The 16315-nt window shown below is 52.3% G+C and overlaps 1 protein-coding gene across 1 annotated transcript; it reads left to right on the forward strand.

Moving 5' to 3' along the window:
* The first annotated feature begins 233 nt into the window (after window positions 1-233).
* On the forward strand, window positions 234-16296 carry HOXD3 (homeobox D3). Its single transcript, XM_030803515.1, has 4 exons — window positions 234-379; window positions 6985-7077; window positions 11894-12518; window positions 14705-16296. Exons 3-4 carry the CDS (start codon window positions 11978-11980, stop codon window positions 15460-15462), a joined length of 1299 nt encoding a protein of 432 aa, XP_030659375.1. The 5' UTR covers window positions 234-379; window positions 6985-7077; window positions 11894-11977; the 3' UTR covers window positions 15463-16296.
* Window positions 16297-16315: the final 19 nt, after the last annotated feature.

Consider the following 16315-nt stretch of genomic DNA (forward strand, 5'->3'; position numbering starts at 1 on the left):
TAAATCGGGACCCTCGGCAGACGGCGCTTCCCACCCGCCTGCCCGCCATGTTGGGGAGCCCTCCCTACCCCCCGCGCCGGGCTGGGCGGCCGGGGCTCGCTGGCAGCCGGGGGAGGGCCTTTCATAACCCGGAGAATTTTCTAAGTGCGAGGAAGATGATAAGAATAGATTTCTACAAGTCCCGACCACGTGATTGGCGAAATAATTAATTCAGCACGTCCCTTAAGAAACACGGAGTCGTCATTAATCTGCCACGCAAAGGGCTCTCTCCGACTTGGAAAGTGCAGGGATCCCAAGAATATCACCCGCCCAGGGGGGCCGCGCGGTGCCCCCAGCCCTCCACCCCTGGCCCCCGGCGGGCGCGGGAGCGCGGCCGCAGGTAAATATTTTGGCAACTTTTATTTCATCAAATTTAAATCCTTAATGAACTTAGCTGTCACGGCCGCTGACAAATAGTTCCCTTTGCTTCCTGATTTGGAACTGCGCGCCGGCGAGAAGTTGTTAGTGGCTTGGATGGTGACCTTTGGTTCAGCAAAGCTTTGCACTTATGAAAAATTACTGAGAGCGGCCGAGTGTGTGTGTGAGTGTGCGTGCGTCCGCGCGCGCGCTTGTGTGTGTGAGACAGGGAGAGACAGAGACAGGGAGAGGGTGTGTGTGCGAGGCGCTAGGGTGCCAGAGGGCGAGGGGTGAGGGGTGAGGGGCGAGGTGCATGCGGGCTGCTCCAAGACAACAGGAGTTGTAAAAAACCGGCCCGGCTGGGGGACGCGCCTGGCGCACGCGGGCCGAGGTTGCCCGGTCGCCTGTGTCTACCGGGAACAATGGTCGCTGTCACGGCATCTGCCGCCTATTCTTAAACCGGTGAGAAAAGGCCCTGGCCCTCTTTTCAAGCGAGGGTCGTAAATTTTTCTTTGCGTCATAATAGAAGGCTATAAAATCGAGTTGAAATTTTACCCCAGGCAGGTTTTAACTAACAGATAATGATTTCCGAGTTCCTTCTCCCCCGCTCCTCTCTCCCCACCCAAGCTCTGCTGCCTCTGTCACCCCAGCGAGTTTGTTCTTCTTTCCCCTTTATTTTTGTGTTTGTATTTTTTATTTCTATTTTGGAAGAGCTAAAATAAACCCGAGGAGAAGTCCCTGCAGCCCGAGTGGGAGACCCCGGGGCAACGGGAAGCCTGGGGAAAGGATGGGGGAGAGGCCAGTGCGGGCTGCAGAAGGCTGTTTCTCTGCTCGCTCCAGTTTCTGCCTTTTTTCACTGGCACTCCAAGAAAATTGGGTGTCCTAAGAGCCACTGCGCTCCGTTCCACCCCATCCCCAGCTTGCCAGGGTCGTGGGCTGGGGCAGTAGCGGGCATTCTTTTCCTCCAGCTTGCAGCTCCGACCCGGGCGCCTCTTCATTCGCCTCCTTCCCTCTTGTTGCTGTGAGATGCCTCCATTGGCTTTCAGAATGATTTCAGCGAGCAGGGGCTGGCTGCGCGTGGTGGTTGTTTTGGGATTATGTGTGCGTGTGTGTGTGTGCGTTTTCATTTCTTTTTTGGTGTGTGTATATTTCCCCGTCAGGACAGAAACAAAGTTTCCCCCGTTATGAATTATACATTCAAACAATAACACATTAATTCAATTATTCAAAGATGACAAATGTTTATGTGCTTTGCTAGTGACTCGGGCGCAGATTCCGGCGCTTTCTCTGAGCTGCTTGCATTTTTCTCAATGAGAATCGTCTCCCCTCCCACCCCCACCCACTCCAACCCACTCCAACCCACCTAGCTATCCCCTTGTAGGCCCAGAGAGGAACCCACAAAAAGCTTCCCCAGCCCTTCTGGCAGCCCGGCAGCCAACAGCCTCCCAAGGCCCCGGCTTGGCGGGCACCGGCCCGGGCTATTTTATCAGTGTGACAATTGCCGGGGTTGGTGTGATAAATCATCGTAAGTAATTCCTGAAAGGGTGCGAGACTGTTGGGGGCCGGGCGAGGACTGTAAATCTTTCCGGTTTATTGCTCTATGAACATATGCTCCGATTGAAGAAGGCTTAGATCCTTTCCTGGAGACAAATTCCCGCAAAGCAGCCCCCCTTTTTGGCTGGGGATTAACACTTGCTGCTGGCCTTCGGCTCGGCCTCTGGCAAGAGGCTAGGGGGCGGAGTCCTCCGGGTGGGGGTGGGCTGGGGTCACCCACGATCCGGCTTCGAGAGACGCCCCGAGTGGGTCTCTGGCCAGGCCCGGCCAGGTGAACAAAAGGATGGGCTTGTAGAAGGTTCTGGGGGCTCAGGCCTCTGGGACATTCCTGCGCCTCTGGAGTGGGGATGCGGTGGATCTTATCCACTCCTCCGGGGCTCTTCTATGGCTACTGGGCGCTTTCACCGGTCTCAAACCCTGCAATCAGCAACAGAGCATTTCACTGTGCCCGATGCCGCTGAGCAGAGCTGGCAACGAAACCAAAACTTCGAGGATAGGGTGGAGAGTTCCCCGTGGTGCGGGATTCCAGAGTGCGGCCCCGGCTGGGGGAGGGTCTTGGGCGCTCATTACAGGCCAGGAGGTCCGCTGCTGGCCCTGGCACGCTTAATTATTTTTTCCCACATTGCAGAATCGTTCCCACCAGCCACTCGGAGAATGGTGGGAATCTGTCTTGATTTAATATTTCTAAAATATAAGTTTCATTGTCCCCCAGGTTAGCCCAGCCAGGACTCATTCCGCAGTCCTCCTCGCCTTCCTGGAGGCGCCGCAGGAAGCGGGAAGTCGCGCCTTGGGGGTCGCTGGGCCTATGGGATCTGCGGGTCCTGCGCAGACCTGGAGTCACACAGATCACGGCAGGCAGTGGCTCAGCACCTAGGCGGCTCCAGGCCTCGAAGGACCAGGTTGGGGTGCTCAGGGGTCAGAGAGGGGAGGTCGCTCTGGGTCCGGGTCGCCTGCTACGCGCCTTTTCTGTCTCAGAAGTGGCGGTGACCCAGATGCTGAGTCCGCGGAACGAGCCACGGAATGGTGGTGGTGGCAGGGTTTTCTTAGGTGACTGGCCAGAGCTGAGAGCCGCAGCTTCCACCTTAGGGCCGGAGCGGGTCCTCGCCCTGGGAGGAGGAGAGCGGGACGTCGGCCTCGGCGGCTAGGAGGCCGCCTGGCCAGGGTGCATGCGGCTGCGGAGTACTCTGCGGGCCCGGGGAAGCTAGGGGTACCCTCAGCCTCTGCTGCTCCACTGCAGTCTCCAGAGACGCTTCTAAGAGAAGCAGCTTCTAAAATTTCCAACTCCCGGACCAGTCTGGCGGAAGGCCCAGCCAGGGTCAGAGGTCGTTGTGGGGAAAGACTCAACGCCCCCAACCCACTGAGGGCGGCCAGGCCAAGACTGAGTCGGTCCGGAGCTGCGAAAATGAGTTCTTTCCTTCCGCCCCACACCCATCTGCGTCTGCCCCAGGAATGGGGCCCAGGTCCCAAGCCTCCTGCGCCCTTCCTTCCAGCCCCCAGGCCTGGCTGCGCTCCGGGGCTGGGTGGCGTGAAAGTTTCAGCCTCAATCAGTACAAGCTTCCCTCGGGGTCACGTGAACAAATATGCTTGCATTTGAAGGCAGCGTCTGTATTTCCCGACTATGAGGGGGTTTCCGGGGATCTCTCCAAATCCAGAAACGACCACGTTCCGCAAGCAAAACAAATCCCAAGCTCTGGGGGGCCTGGGAGGGCTGGGCAGAAACCCAGGAGTGGGTGGGGGCGCGGGTGGCTGCCGCTCTGGGCCCGAGAGCGGACGGGCGGGCGGGTGGACCGATGGGCGCGCAGCGCAGGCGAAGCCAGCTCGGGGACTACGAACTCGTTCCTCCTGCGTTTATTGGTAGTTGAACCTCAGCCTGGTTCCGTTCTACCGGGAATTCCGTGTGCTCCAGTATATGGCCGTGTCTGCGAGCAGCGCGCAAGACCAGGGTTGGGACAGTGTTGTCTGCAGACAAAGGGGGAAGGCTAGCTCTGCCCCCCACTGGCGCCCACTCTGAGGCCGAGGACACCAGGTTTATGATAAATTGGGATCCAGGTAAGCAATTGCATGACAAAATGGAAATCTTTGGGCACGGGGCTGCTTGCGGCCCTGAGCGGGATACTAAATATGATTTATTTTGTGTAATCTGTGATCTTGATTATTGCCAATTGGTGAGGCAGCCTGCGTAGACCTAGATACAGTGCTACATATACATCGAGGACGGTGATTAATCGTAACAAGGCGCGCTTTGTGGGGACGTTCCCCGCCTACCAAAGGGTTAGGAGGACACTACCTTGCCAGGCTTGGAGGGTGGCCGGCAGCATTGGCGGTGGTAGTAGCAGTTTAAGGAGGGGATCTGGTGAGGGGATTGAGTGCTGGAGGAAATATTTGGGGGCTAAATGTGCACTTAGGAGAATGGGCTGAAAAAGAAATTAAAACTTTTTTACACTGTTACTGCCAAAGTAAGATGGAGCGTCATATTAATTCTGTGTCTTGAGCTGCCGGGCTGGGTGCAGGCGGGTTGATTTATATGTATTTAAAATAAACTCGGTGGGCAGCCAGCTCCCTGCATTGTTCCGGTAGCAGCTCCACACACAGCCTTTACCTCTTACTGTTGGCTTAATTTTTTCTTGGAAGATTAAAATGCTACTGAGCTTTTCCTCCCAAAATTTGAGAGAACCCCCAAACTACCCAGAAGGGTTTGGGAGGTTCCTCCACATTTCCCTTTACCAATCTAGGCTTTTGATTGCCGTAGTGGCAGAGAACAGGTTTAGTGTTTCTGGGTCCTTCTTCCCAAAGAACCCTGAATGAAAGCTAAATCATATATTGGTTCACGAATCCCATCTCTCCTTTTGTTTACTTGCTCCCTGTGGCTGCTGGCTGGGAGAGGAGAAGACAACCCATCCCAGGTCTTTCCGGGCCAGAGATGGAGTGAGCAGCTCCATGAGCTCCAGTGTGTGGTTCCATGCTCGTGGTAATGCCACTGGGCGAGACCCAACCGGACCTCTATGGGGAAGGAACCTTAAAAGCAAGGAGCATTCCCTTAGCTTAGGTTGGGACAGGCCCTAGCAGGAGAGGAACCGACTTCCAGGGGCTTCGCCATCATAAGAGAGCAGTAAAGTTGTTTTGTCAATCGCCTGCGCTTGGCTTCATCAGAACTTAAAGTCGCTGGACATTTTTCTTTGCTAGCTGCCTTGAAGCTGCGCGCCTGCCAGCTTAGTCAGCTGAATCCAATTACCGCGAGTAGCATTTCATTTGGCCCCATGGAGCATTCACTTATAACTTCCTCCGAAAATTTCAATAATCCCTACCAAGGCTCCACGCTGGCCCTATCTTAAAGAGTTTTCCTAGGGTGCTGCTGAGGGATGAGGTGTAGGGTTGGGGCTGCCTGGACTCAGCTCTTCTTGACAGCTCGCGGACGCAGTTCCTTCCTGCCCTTCACGTTTTTTGGCCCCAGAAAGGGCACCAGTGCTGGTGGTCCAAAGCCAGCTCGGTTAAGGCTGAGAATCTGGGCAAACAAGGAGCCAAAGTTGGACCCGCTTGGGATAGTGGGTGGGCAGGGTAGGAAGCGTGGGAGAAGGTGCTGAAGGCTTTTCTAGTGGTCCAACTTTGGTCAACTTGGGGTCCTCTTTCTTCTTCCCAAGCCTCTTACGCCAAGAGCTCAAAGCGCACCGCGCACCCCAGAACCCCCAGGCGCAAACTTACCCTGTTCCTCTGCGGCTGGAAAAAGAAAATCTAGCTAGAGGCATAAGGGGGTGGTGGCCCCAGCTGACCTCCCAACTTAGCTCTTCTTTTGAGGGGATGCTCCTACTTCTAAAGAACTCTTTTTTAAAAATAAATAAATAAAAAATAATCAAGCGGCGAAAGTTGACGTCCGCCCACGTGAATGTATTACATAAAGCAGCTTCAGGACCAGCTGGCTTGAGAGTCCTGGTACCTCGCGCCTCCACCGCACCACCCTCAGGGCCCGGCCCAGCCAAAAGCGCTTGGGGGAGGGGGGCGGGCAAGTGGCGTTTCCCCCTGGGTCCGGGCCGGCTGGGAAGCTGAAGCCGCAGCGCGAAGTTAGGAGCCCTACCGGGCTGGGATCTCTTCGAGGCGCTTCTGTTGGGTGTTCATTAAAGGGTGAGTTATTGCGGTGTGAGCCAAAGGTCACTTCAAAGGCTTATGGCTGCGCGCTCTAGTCTTTAGAAGCGCCGGGAACGCTTTGTGTGAGGCTTTCCCGGGTGTAGTTTAGTGCTCACAAACTACTGAGTCGACAAATTGCACAGGGCAGATGCAAGAGGGGGACTCTGTCTCTCTCCTTTCACCTGACGGGGGTGGGCACCCGCTGAGCGGTGACAGTGGTCGGGGAGCTTGGTCTATGGCTTTGGGTGGGGGTGGAAAGGATGTTTGTTTCTTAGGCGATTTGCAGTCTGATCCTGACCCAGAAGTGGGCAGCCCAGGGCCAAGAGTGTGGTGGATACTTACTGGAATGAATAAACTCAGGGAAAGCATCTGAGATATTTAATGTATAAATCAGGAACTAGCGCCCAGGTCCTCTTCACTGAGGCGCTGTAGAGCAGCCCCTGACGAAGATCCACCCGGGCCTATTTACCTTGCTTTCCTGGTGCCCTAGTCTGCAGCCTCCCCTGCCAAACCCCCATCTTAATTCTGCACAGTCTCTCTCTTCTGCCCCTAGGAGACTGTTTGGCTTCCGGGATTGGGACCTGGAGGAGCATTTAGAATTTGGTGGGGGCAGGAGGAGAGCAGATTGACTTCCCTGCACCTCTGACCCACCTGGCTAGAGGGTCTGGCGCTTCCCTCAGGTCCGGACTGTCTCCTCCCCCATCCAGCCATGGATTTTGGCGTTAAAGGGGCCCTCGCTCCCCGGGAGCCAACTGAGTCTGTTTTCTGCTGGGGAGAAGGCGTCTGGATGGTCACGGGTACCACATACAATAGTCACATTGACTATGACATCCTTCAAGTGGGAAAAGCCCTTCAACATGTGAGTGTTTGTAAGCAAGAACCCGCTGCTACTGAGAGTTTTCCATTTTGTTCCAGATTCGCCTCCACAGATATCAAAAGAAACCTGAAGAGCCTACAAAAAAAGAGATAAAGACAAAATTCAAGAAAACACACACATACATAATTGTGGTGAGTGGGCATCATTTAAAAAGTAATTTCCAGTACATTTCCATCTGCAACTCAAGATGGCCATCTCAAAATTCATACATCAAGACATAGAACAAAGAGCAGCTTTGAAGTGGGTCACTTCAGTATGAACTGCCACCCGTTACATGAAAACCGATCATTGGCCTTCAAATTTATGGCGCTTTAATGGGGCAATCCCAGTGCCTTAAATACAGGGTGCATTACAGTATTGAGTTATCTGGGCTAAATTTAAGAGTGATTTAGAAGGCGCGTCCAGGGCTTCTTATAGAGCAAAAGAGGCTCAAGCTTAGAGATTGGGAGAACTTGGGCAGAACGTAAAGAAGTCCCCTTTCGAGCAAACCCGAAAACCAATGGTTTCGAATCCCAAAGTAGCAAAGCCAACAGGAAAGGGAGAATCGTTGCTCGGTTCCAGTGAATTCGTGGGGATGCTCAGCAAAAGTCTTGGCCGCCAGAAACAGATCCGTGGGCTTCTGACCCTGGTTTAGGCAAAACAGGGAGAGGCGCCGAGACCAGCTCGAGCACTAGCGGATTTTGAGAGAAACTGACCGCAACCTCCATCGCCTTCCCCCTCTCTTTCAACTTGGATGGGCTGACTCTACCCGTCGGTGATTTACGACGATTGCAGCGCTAGTCACAGCCTGGCGCCTGGCGCCCCCTCCCTTCCCAAGCCGCCTCAGCTTTTCCACTGCCATCGGCGTACAAGCAAGCGCCGAGCCGGCCTCCGCGAGTCGGACTAGCCTCACGGCGTCCGAGGCCACCACGGGCAGCAGATTTGTGGTCCCCAGCGAGTCTGCGCGCGTACGTCCCGCCTCCGACCGCCGAGCAGAGCTGCTAGCAGAAGCAGGCGCCGGTCACTTTATATAATCCTGCTGCTCGCAGGGTGCAAGAGCGGGAAAAGTGCGGAGTAGGGGATTCTTTTGCTGCGCTGCCTCCTACGCGGAGCCTGCTTTCCACTTCTGAAAAGTGCCGGGCCTTGGGAAGTGTTTTTCTTTTCATTCCTTACTGAAGCGTTTACTGCCGCCGTGGTCGCAGTCATAAATTTTGCTACAAACCACAATGACAGGTGCATTGATATGCACCGTGAGAGCTCCAGCTGCTTAATAACCCCGTCCCCTGGTCGCTGTGAGCGCCTTTTATTTATTTGGTATCATATTAGGTATTGATCTCTAGTAGAATTAAGTGCGGTGAGCAAGTATCAGGGTTCGGCTGCTTTGGAGGCGCAGCGGTTGCGGCGGGCAGGCAGGGCCGGGGAAGCGGGCGGCGGCCGCTCAGAGAATACCTTCCTTCCGGCAGGAGACCGTTTGGCACTGTATTCCGGGCCTGCAGTTGGGCCTCCAAGCTGAGGTGGGCAACTTCCCAGCACCGCAAGAAAGGGCGAGCCAGACCTATTTGGCACCCCTTTCCCAGGAGGAGCAGGGGATGGCGCCGGCGGAGTTTGGGGAGGCTGCCCTCGCCAGCTCCCGGGGTTAGAGGGTGGAGGAGAGGAGGAGGGAGAGGAAAGGGCAGCTGAGGACTTGGAAGAAATGAGAAGCCCTGCTCGACCACCCCTCCCCCAACACTGGCTCATCTTCACCCCAAGGCATTTGGGTCTTGGAGCCCAAATGAGCAAAGGTACCAAAGGGCGAGAAAAGAAAGGCTTTAAAAAAAGGGTGAGGGGGTGATCGAAAAGATGAGCCACTGAACAGTTGACCATTGTCCAAGTGATTTATGACCCGTTCCTGCTTTTTAGGTTCAAGCAGAGTTCACAAGGAGTAGGGATTTCTGAAAAGAAATAAGCCTTTTTCCCAGTTTTGTAACTATATTCTCAGGTTTTGTTTTAAGAGGGATCACTTTTGGGAAGCTGCATTTTTGGGGGACTGCAAAGCCATTTCCAGTAAGGACAGCACCATCACTGGTTCTTGCTTTTGGGGAAATGGACATTAAGGTAGTGGATTGTCATTGAGTGGGAAATTTCTTGAGACAATGTAAACAGGAAAACAGACTCTGGTTTTTCAGGAAGCTGCCCAATATTTGTACTTTTGAGGTCTGTACACAGAACTTTTTCTAGGAATATGCTATAGGAGCAAATATATATATAAAGCCATCTGTCCCAGAAGAACTGGTCAGTTCCTAAGTAAGCTATTTTAACATGACTGGTTCACCTATCTAGATCAACTTTGTCAATTTGGGAGGCAGGAGGGTGGATGTTTTGCTTCCACAGTTGTAAATGGAATGACAGAGCAGCAGCAAGTTCTGGTGGTCTGAGTGTCCGATGTGACCATTAGGCCTCCAGAGGGTTAAGACTGAAATCAGGATACCAGAAAAGCCTGAAACATAACCAAATCCAGAGTGCCTCTTTCTTTAGCAGGGGGCAAACATATGTAAGTATTAGTCACAGAATGAAGACTTAGCTGTCCATTTGATATCCAGTAGCTTTTAACAGAGAATGATATATAATATTAATCAAAAGAAAGATTAAATCCAGCTTTGTTAAGTAAATATCCTACCTACATACTTTTAAGAACAATAATGGAAACAATTTCTACAACATAGTATCTTGGTATCAAGGGCCTGTTCCTCACCAAGACAAATAGCATACTCACTTATATTCTAAAACAAAACAAAACAAAAAAAAACGGGCAACAACACTACCTACCAAAGACTAATTAGAAGAATTTTAAAATTTGGGTTAGGCTCTTTGGTGAAGGTGGAGGGAAAACTAGTGAATCATTTTGGTACCTGTGGTCAAATCCATTAGGCCACATAAGCTGTCTAGATGATGTGGTCCATCACGATGACCAGGATGGACGCCAGGGAGAGTTTCTAGGAAGGAAAGTTGCCTGAAAGACAGATCAAGAATTGAGACCAGGGAGCTGACCTATGAGTTTTCTTTATCAAACAGACAAAGTGATTGAATGGTATTAGTTATACTTTAACTCTTTAGGAGCCTTTCAGAAGTAGGGAGGCAGGGAGAGAAGGGAAACCCCCATAAAGAAGGGAATACAAAAGGGGTAGGATTTTTCTTAGCTTTTTTTTCTTTCTTCTAATTCTGGGTCCATTCATCATGTCATGAAAGGTTCTCTCATTGGTTGTAGTTTGGGTGGGAGGTGGGGTAGAATAGATTATCCAGAGCAGATGTCAATAATATCTATTTATACAATAGATCCAAGGCAAAAATAATAAATTTATAAAGCATTCTCCATTCACCCATGTTCCATGCATTTCAAATTCTAGATCTCTTTGCCCATTTCCAGTGGTATCCATTTAAAAGTAGGGGAGGTCAAAAGTAAAAGGTCTAGAAAAATGTAAATGAAAGAGAAGAAACATTTTCTAGCCTCAAAATGAGTCTGGAAGTCTGCAAGTCCTCCTGTTGGCTTTTATCCCCAGTTTTCTACATTGTAGATTTTACACTGCTGGTTCATAGAGCTAACTCAGCTGATTTTCACCCTGTCATCACTAAGTGGACTATCTGGACTTTCATGAAAGATGCTGTGATTTTGAAACCAGGTGGGGGGAGACATTGTTTTTTTTTTTTTTTTTTTTTTAAAGTTCTAGCTGTTCTGAGCTTGTTATAGGACTTTCATTTCCCATCAAAACCTTGTGCTGACCCAATGATTGACTGATTGGTCCACTTATTAATTTACCTATTCAACAAGCATTTATTGCACTAACTACATGCAGGGCACTGTGCTGGATTTTAGGAATAGTAGACAAATGATACAGCCCCTGCCTCCAAGGAGCTTACGGTTTAGTGGGAGAATCAGCCAACAAAATGTCTGAGGCTATAAGTACTTTTCCACACAGAATAAAGGCTAAATGGGCAATCTTGAAGAAAGTAAATTGTATCTGGAGATAGAAGGAAGCCCTTTCCCTCAGCTAGAGTTGAGCTAAAAAGAAGGAAACTCTTCTTACATTTAGGAAAAATTCCTTCTGATTTTTCCAGAGGTTCAAATAAGTTGAACTTCATAAAATCTGCCAGGCGCAGTGGCTCATGCCTGTAATTCCAGCACTTTGGGAGGCCAAGACGGGAGTATCACAAGCGCCCAGGAACACAAGACCAGCCTGGGCAACACTGTAAGACCCTGTCTCTACAAAACAAACAAACAAACAAACAAACAAAAAAACTAAGAGCTGGGCGCAGTGGCTCACACCTGTAATCCCAGCACTTAGGGAGGCCCAGGCGGGTGGATCACCTGAGGACAGGAGTTCAAGACTAACCTGACCAACATGGTGAAACCCTGTCTCTACTAAAAATACAAAAAATTAGCCAGGTGTGGTGGCAGGTGCCTGTAATCCCAGCTACTCAGGAGGCTGAGGCAGGAGAATTGCTTGAACCCAGGAGGTGTAGGTTGCAGTAAGCTGAGATCATGACACTGCACTCCAGCTTCAGCAACAAGAGCGAAATTCCATCTAAAACAAAACAAAACAAAACACTAAGACATGTAGCCAGGCATGGTGTGCACCTGTAGCTACTGCAGAGCAGCTGGGACTCTGAAATAGCTATTAATACTGCAGAATAGCTGGGACTTTGAAATACTCTGAAATAGCTATTAACACCAGGCTAAAGTGGGAGGATCGCTTGAGCCCAGTAAATTGAGGCTGCAGTGAGCCATGTTCATGCCACTGCACTCCAGCCTGGGCAACAATCAAGACACTGTGTTAAGAAATAAATAGATAAGTAAATAAACTCAAATCCAGCACCTTGCCCATCTCCCCACCATGAAGTGGGTAGGAAGCAGAGAGCGTGGGCTTGTCTTTCTATATTGACTGGTCTTGCCAATGACACTCCCTCTGGGGCCTCTTGCTTTTCTTCTGACAGGTCACCTGGAGCCTGGGGGCTGGCCCAGCTTTCTCAGGATTCAGCAGACATTGGAGGTGGCAGTGAAGGATACAGTGGTAGTCAATGTTATTTGAGCAGGGTCAGCAGGCCCTGGAGCTTCCTGAGTGCACAATGCAGAAGGCTGCTTACTATGAAAACCCAGGACTGTTTGGAGGCTATGGCTACAGCAAAACTACTGACACTTACGGCTACAGCACCCCCCACCAGCCCTACCCACCCCCTGCTGCTGCCAGCTCCCTGGACACTGACTATCCAGGTTCTGCCTGCTCCATCCAGAGCTCTGCCTCTCTGAGAGCCCCAGCCCACAAAGGAGCTGAACTCAATGGCAGCTGCATGCGGCCTGGCACTGGGAACAGCCAGGGTGGGGGTGGTGGCAGCCAGCCTCCTGGTCTGAACTCAGAGCAGCAGCCACCACAACCCCCTCCTCCACCACCGACCCTGCCCCCATCTTCACCCACCAATCCTGGAGGTGGAGTGCCCGCCAAGAAGCCCAAAGGTGGGCCCAATGCTTCTAGCTCCTCAGCCACCATCAGCAAGCAGATCTTCCCCTGGATGAAAGAGTCTCGACAGAACTCCAAGCAGAAGAACAGCTGTGCCACTGCAGGTAGCTCCCTGAGGTGGCCTACCCCCAGACCAAGCCCCCTCCATATTGACCCAAGGGAGCCTAGTCAGGGCTGGAAAGGCAACCTTGGAGGTCATATGTCTAAACTCCTACTCATGCCAAATGTTCTTTTTTTTAGTGTTCCTGATTGGGGTCATGACCTTGCAGTGACAGGGTGCTCCCTTCCATTCCAGGCTGCTGGTGCTATTGCTCGACAGGTCTTATCGCTATTAATAGAGAGTGCTTCCTTATATGGGCATATCTGTTTTCCTGGGCTGCTAATTATAACTCCGTTCCCTATTCCACCCAACAGCTCTTCAAGATTTGAAGATAGGTATTACAATCCCCAAGCCTAGGTGGTTATATAGCCCATATCACATGAATCTCATTCCCTTAAACTCATAAAAACTAAAGTCTTAGAAAGTACCATACTGGCCGGGCGTGGTGGCTCAAGCCTGTAATCCCAGCACTTTGGGAGGCTGAGGCGGGCGGATCATGAGGTCAGGAGATCAAGACCATCCTGGCTAACACCGTGAAACCCCGTGTCTATTAAAAATACAAAAAATTAGCCGGGCGTGTTGGCGGGCGCCTGTAGTCCCAGCTACTCGGGAGGCTGAGGCAGGAGAATGGCGTGAACTCAGGAGGCGGAGGTTGCAGTGGGCCGAGATCGCGCCACTGCACTCCAGCCTGGGGGACAGAGCAAGACTCTGTCTCAAAAAAAAAAAAAAAAAAAAAAAAAAAAAAAAAACAGAAAGTACCATACTAAGTACTTTCTAAGCATTATCTAATTTTATTTTTCAAAGAAACTTTTGAGGTAGGTATATGATAACATCCCCATTTTACAGATAAGAAAACTGTTAGAGAGGATAGGCAACTTGCCCAAGATCATGAAACTGCAAAGTGGTGGATTTGAATCCAACCAGTCTGGCTTTAGGGGCTGCTAAGCATAACCATGAGTCTCTATTTGGCTCACCTCAGCCCAATTCTCCCACTCCAGCAAATCCATAATGGGGAGGTGCCTGTCCTAGTACGATAGGATATTCTGGGAGACAGTAACAGCCTTGGATTTCTCTAACTGGAAGGGGATACCCTCCAATTGGGGCCTTCTCTAGGTCCACCCAGGGCATGTAGAAGATAGGCATGGCCAGGAGCTCTGAGGGCTGTTCCTTCTCTCTGCTTAGACTGCTTGGTTCCTGAAATTTTCCGACCTTGTGGTATCTGATGTGGTTTATCTTCAGGTAGATGAACTTGCTTCCAGGTCCAGGGCAAGTTTGGGGCCTGGGTTGTGGCTTGTTATCAGGAATCTGGTTTGCCTGATACTTTCTGGGGCTGCTGCTCCTAGGGGGAAGGTATTATCCTGCCTGCAACCTCCTTTTCCTGCCCCTCCTTCCTCAGCTGCAGGCTCAGGCCCTCCCTCCCAGGAGAAATCCATTTGTCTTCCCTGGGAGGGAGTGGACAAGCAGCTGAGAGGTGGCAGGGTAGTAAAAGCCAGTGTTGAGGCTGCTGCTCCTAGCACTGTGAATACTCAAAATGCTTCCAGCCTGCCTTGGACTCCCTAAAATACCCAGGCAGTGTTTTATTTTTGTTTTGTTTTTTTTTGTTATTTATTTATTTATTTTTGGTTTGTCACCTCCCTGGCTTTGAGTGCAGTTGGGCTGCAGTGGGGCGCCAAGATCTCCATCCCCGTACTTTGCTGGGGGTTGGTGGGGGGCTTTGCCCAGGGGCCAGCTCCTAAGCAAGGCAGGCTGGAGCTATTTCCTCCTCCTTTCCTTCTCCATACCCCACCCCTGGCAGCAGAGGCTGGGAGGAGTGTTCAAAGGAGTCTGGCCCTTCTTTGACAGAGGGAGGCCTTACCAGCTGCTCCTGGTCTCTCATTAAACTTTTTCATGGCCTTTGGGTGGGTATGGGATGATGGACTAGGCTGCAGGGGAGAGGGTGGGCAGAGTGAACTGGAACTTAGAAGGCTGATGGAGGTTTCAGGTGCGACTGATAGGTAGGCCTAGTAGGGGGTTGGTAGGTAGGTGAATTCCCTCTTGGAATCATACCTCTCAAACGGCCCTTCCCCACCCTAGCCAGGATTGGAGGTGGGGGGAGGGAGGAGGAAAAGAGAACCAGGGAAGCACCCCTCTCCAGTCCTGAGGGTCCCCACCCACTCGCTCAGCGACCTCCCTCTCTCCCTCCCTGCCCAGGAGAGAGCTGCGAGGACAAGAGCCCGCCAGGCCCAGCATCCAAGCGGGTACGCACGGCATACACGAGCGCGCAGCTGGTGGAATTGGAAAAGGAATTCCACTTCAACCGCTACTTGTGCCGGCCGCGCCGCGTGGAGATGGCCAACCTGCTGAATCTCACGGAACGCCAGATCAAGATCTGGTTCCAGAACCGGCGCATGAAGTACAAGAAGGACCAGAAGGCCAAGGGCATCCTGCACTCGCCGGCTGGCCAGTCCCCTGAGCGCAGCCCACCGCTCGGCGGCGCCGCTGGCCACGTGGCCTACTCCGGCCAGCTGCCGCCAGTGCCCGGCCTGGCCTACGACGCGCCCTCGCCGCCTGCTTTCGCCAAATCACAGCCCAATATGTACGGCCTGGCCGCCTACACGGCGCCACTCAGCAGCTGCCTGCCACAACAGAAGCGCTACGCGGCGCCGGAGTTCGAGCCCCATCCGATGGCGAGCAACGGCGGCGGCTTCGCCAGCGCCAACCTGCAGGGCAGCCCGGTGTACGTGGGCGGCAACTTCGTCGAGTCCATGGCGCCCGCGTCCGGGCCTGTCTTCAACCTGGGCCACCTCTCGCACCCGTCGTCGGCCAGCGTGGACTACAGTTGCGCCGCGCAGATTCCAGGCAACCACCACCATGGACCTTGCGACCCTCATCCCACCTACACAGATCTCTCGGCCCACCACTCGTCTCAGGGACGACTGCCGGAGGCTCCCAAACTGACGCATCTGTAGCGGCCGCCGCCAGCCCGAACTCGCGGCAAAATTACCTCTCTTGCTGTAGTGGTGGGGTGGCGGGTGGGGCCCGCGGGGCAGTTCGGGAACCCCCTTCCCCGCTCTTGCCCTGCCGCCGCCTCCCGGGTCTCAGGCCTCCAGCGGCAGAGGCGCAGGCGACCGGGCCTCCCCTCCATGGGCGTCTTCCTTTGGGTGACTCGCCATAAATCAGCCGCAAGGATCCTTCCCTGTAAATTTGACAGTGCCACATACTGCGGACCAAGGGACTCTAATCTGGTAATGGTGTCCCAAAGGTAAGTCTGAGACCCATCGGCGGCGCGCCCTGCAGAGGGACCAGAGCTTGGGGAGTCTTGGGCCTGGCCCGCGTCTAGCTTAGTTTCGGAGACCTTAATTTATATTCTCCTTCCTGTCCCGTAAGGATTGCATCGGACTAAACTATCTGTATTTATTATTTGAAGCGAGTCATTTCGTTTCCCTGATTATTTATCCTTGTCTGAATGTATTTATGTGTATATTTGTAGATTTATCCAGCCGAGCTTAGGAATTCGCTTCCAGGCTGTGGGGGCCACATTTCACCTCCTTAGTCCCCTTGGTCTGAACTAGTTGAGAGAGTAGTTTTGAACAGTCGTAACCGTGGCTGGTGTTTGTAGTTGACGTAAAGGATTAAGACCGCAAATTGTCCTTCATGGGTAGAGTCAGGAAGCCCGGTGGCGTGGCACAACACATTTGAGAAATGTGGTCATTTCTCAAAAACCACAGCCCTCACCACAGTTTATTGATTTCAAATTGTCTGGTACTATTGGAACAAATATTTAGAATAAAAAAATTTCCCAGCGGAAGTGTATCTGTGTTA

This window comes from Nomascus leucogenys, chromosome 22a (assembly GCF_006542625.1).
Source record: "Nomascus leucogenys isolate Asia chromosome 22a, Asia_NLE_v1, whole genome shotgun sequence".
In the NCBI taxonomy this organism is placed as follows: Eukaryota; Metazoa; Chordata; class Mammalia; order Primates; family Hylobatidae; genus Nomascus; species Nomascus leucogenys.

Bases quoted from the DNA above. Each gene is read 5' to 3' on its own strand.
- HOXD3 (XM_030803515.1), top strand. From the start codon at position 11,978: ATGTTATTTGAGCAGGGTCAGCAGGCCCTGGAGCTTCCTGAGTGCACA. The intron at 12,519-14,704 runs GTAGCTCCCTGA...CTCCCTGCCCAG, and splicing joins GAACAGCTGTGCCACTGCAG to GAGAGAGCTGCGAGGACAAG.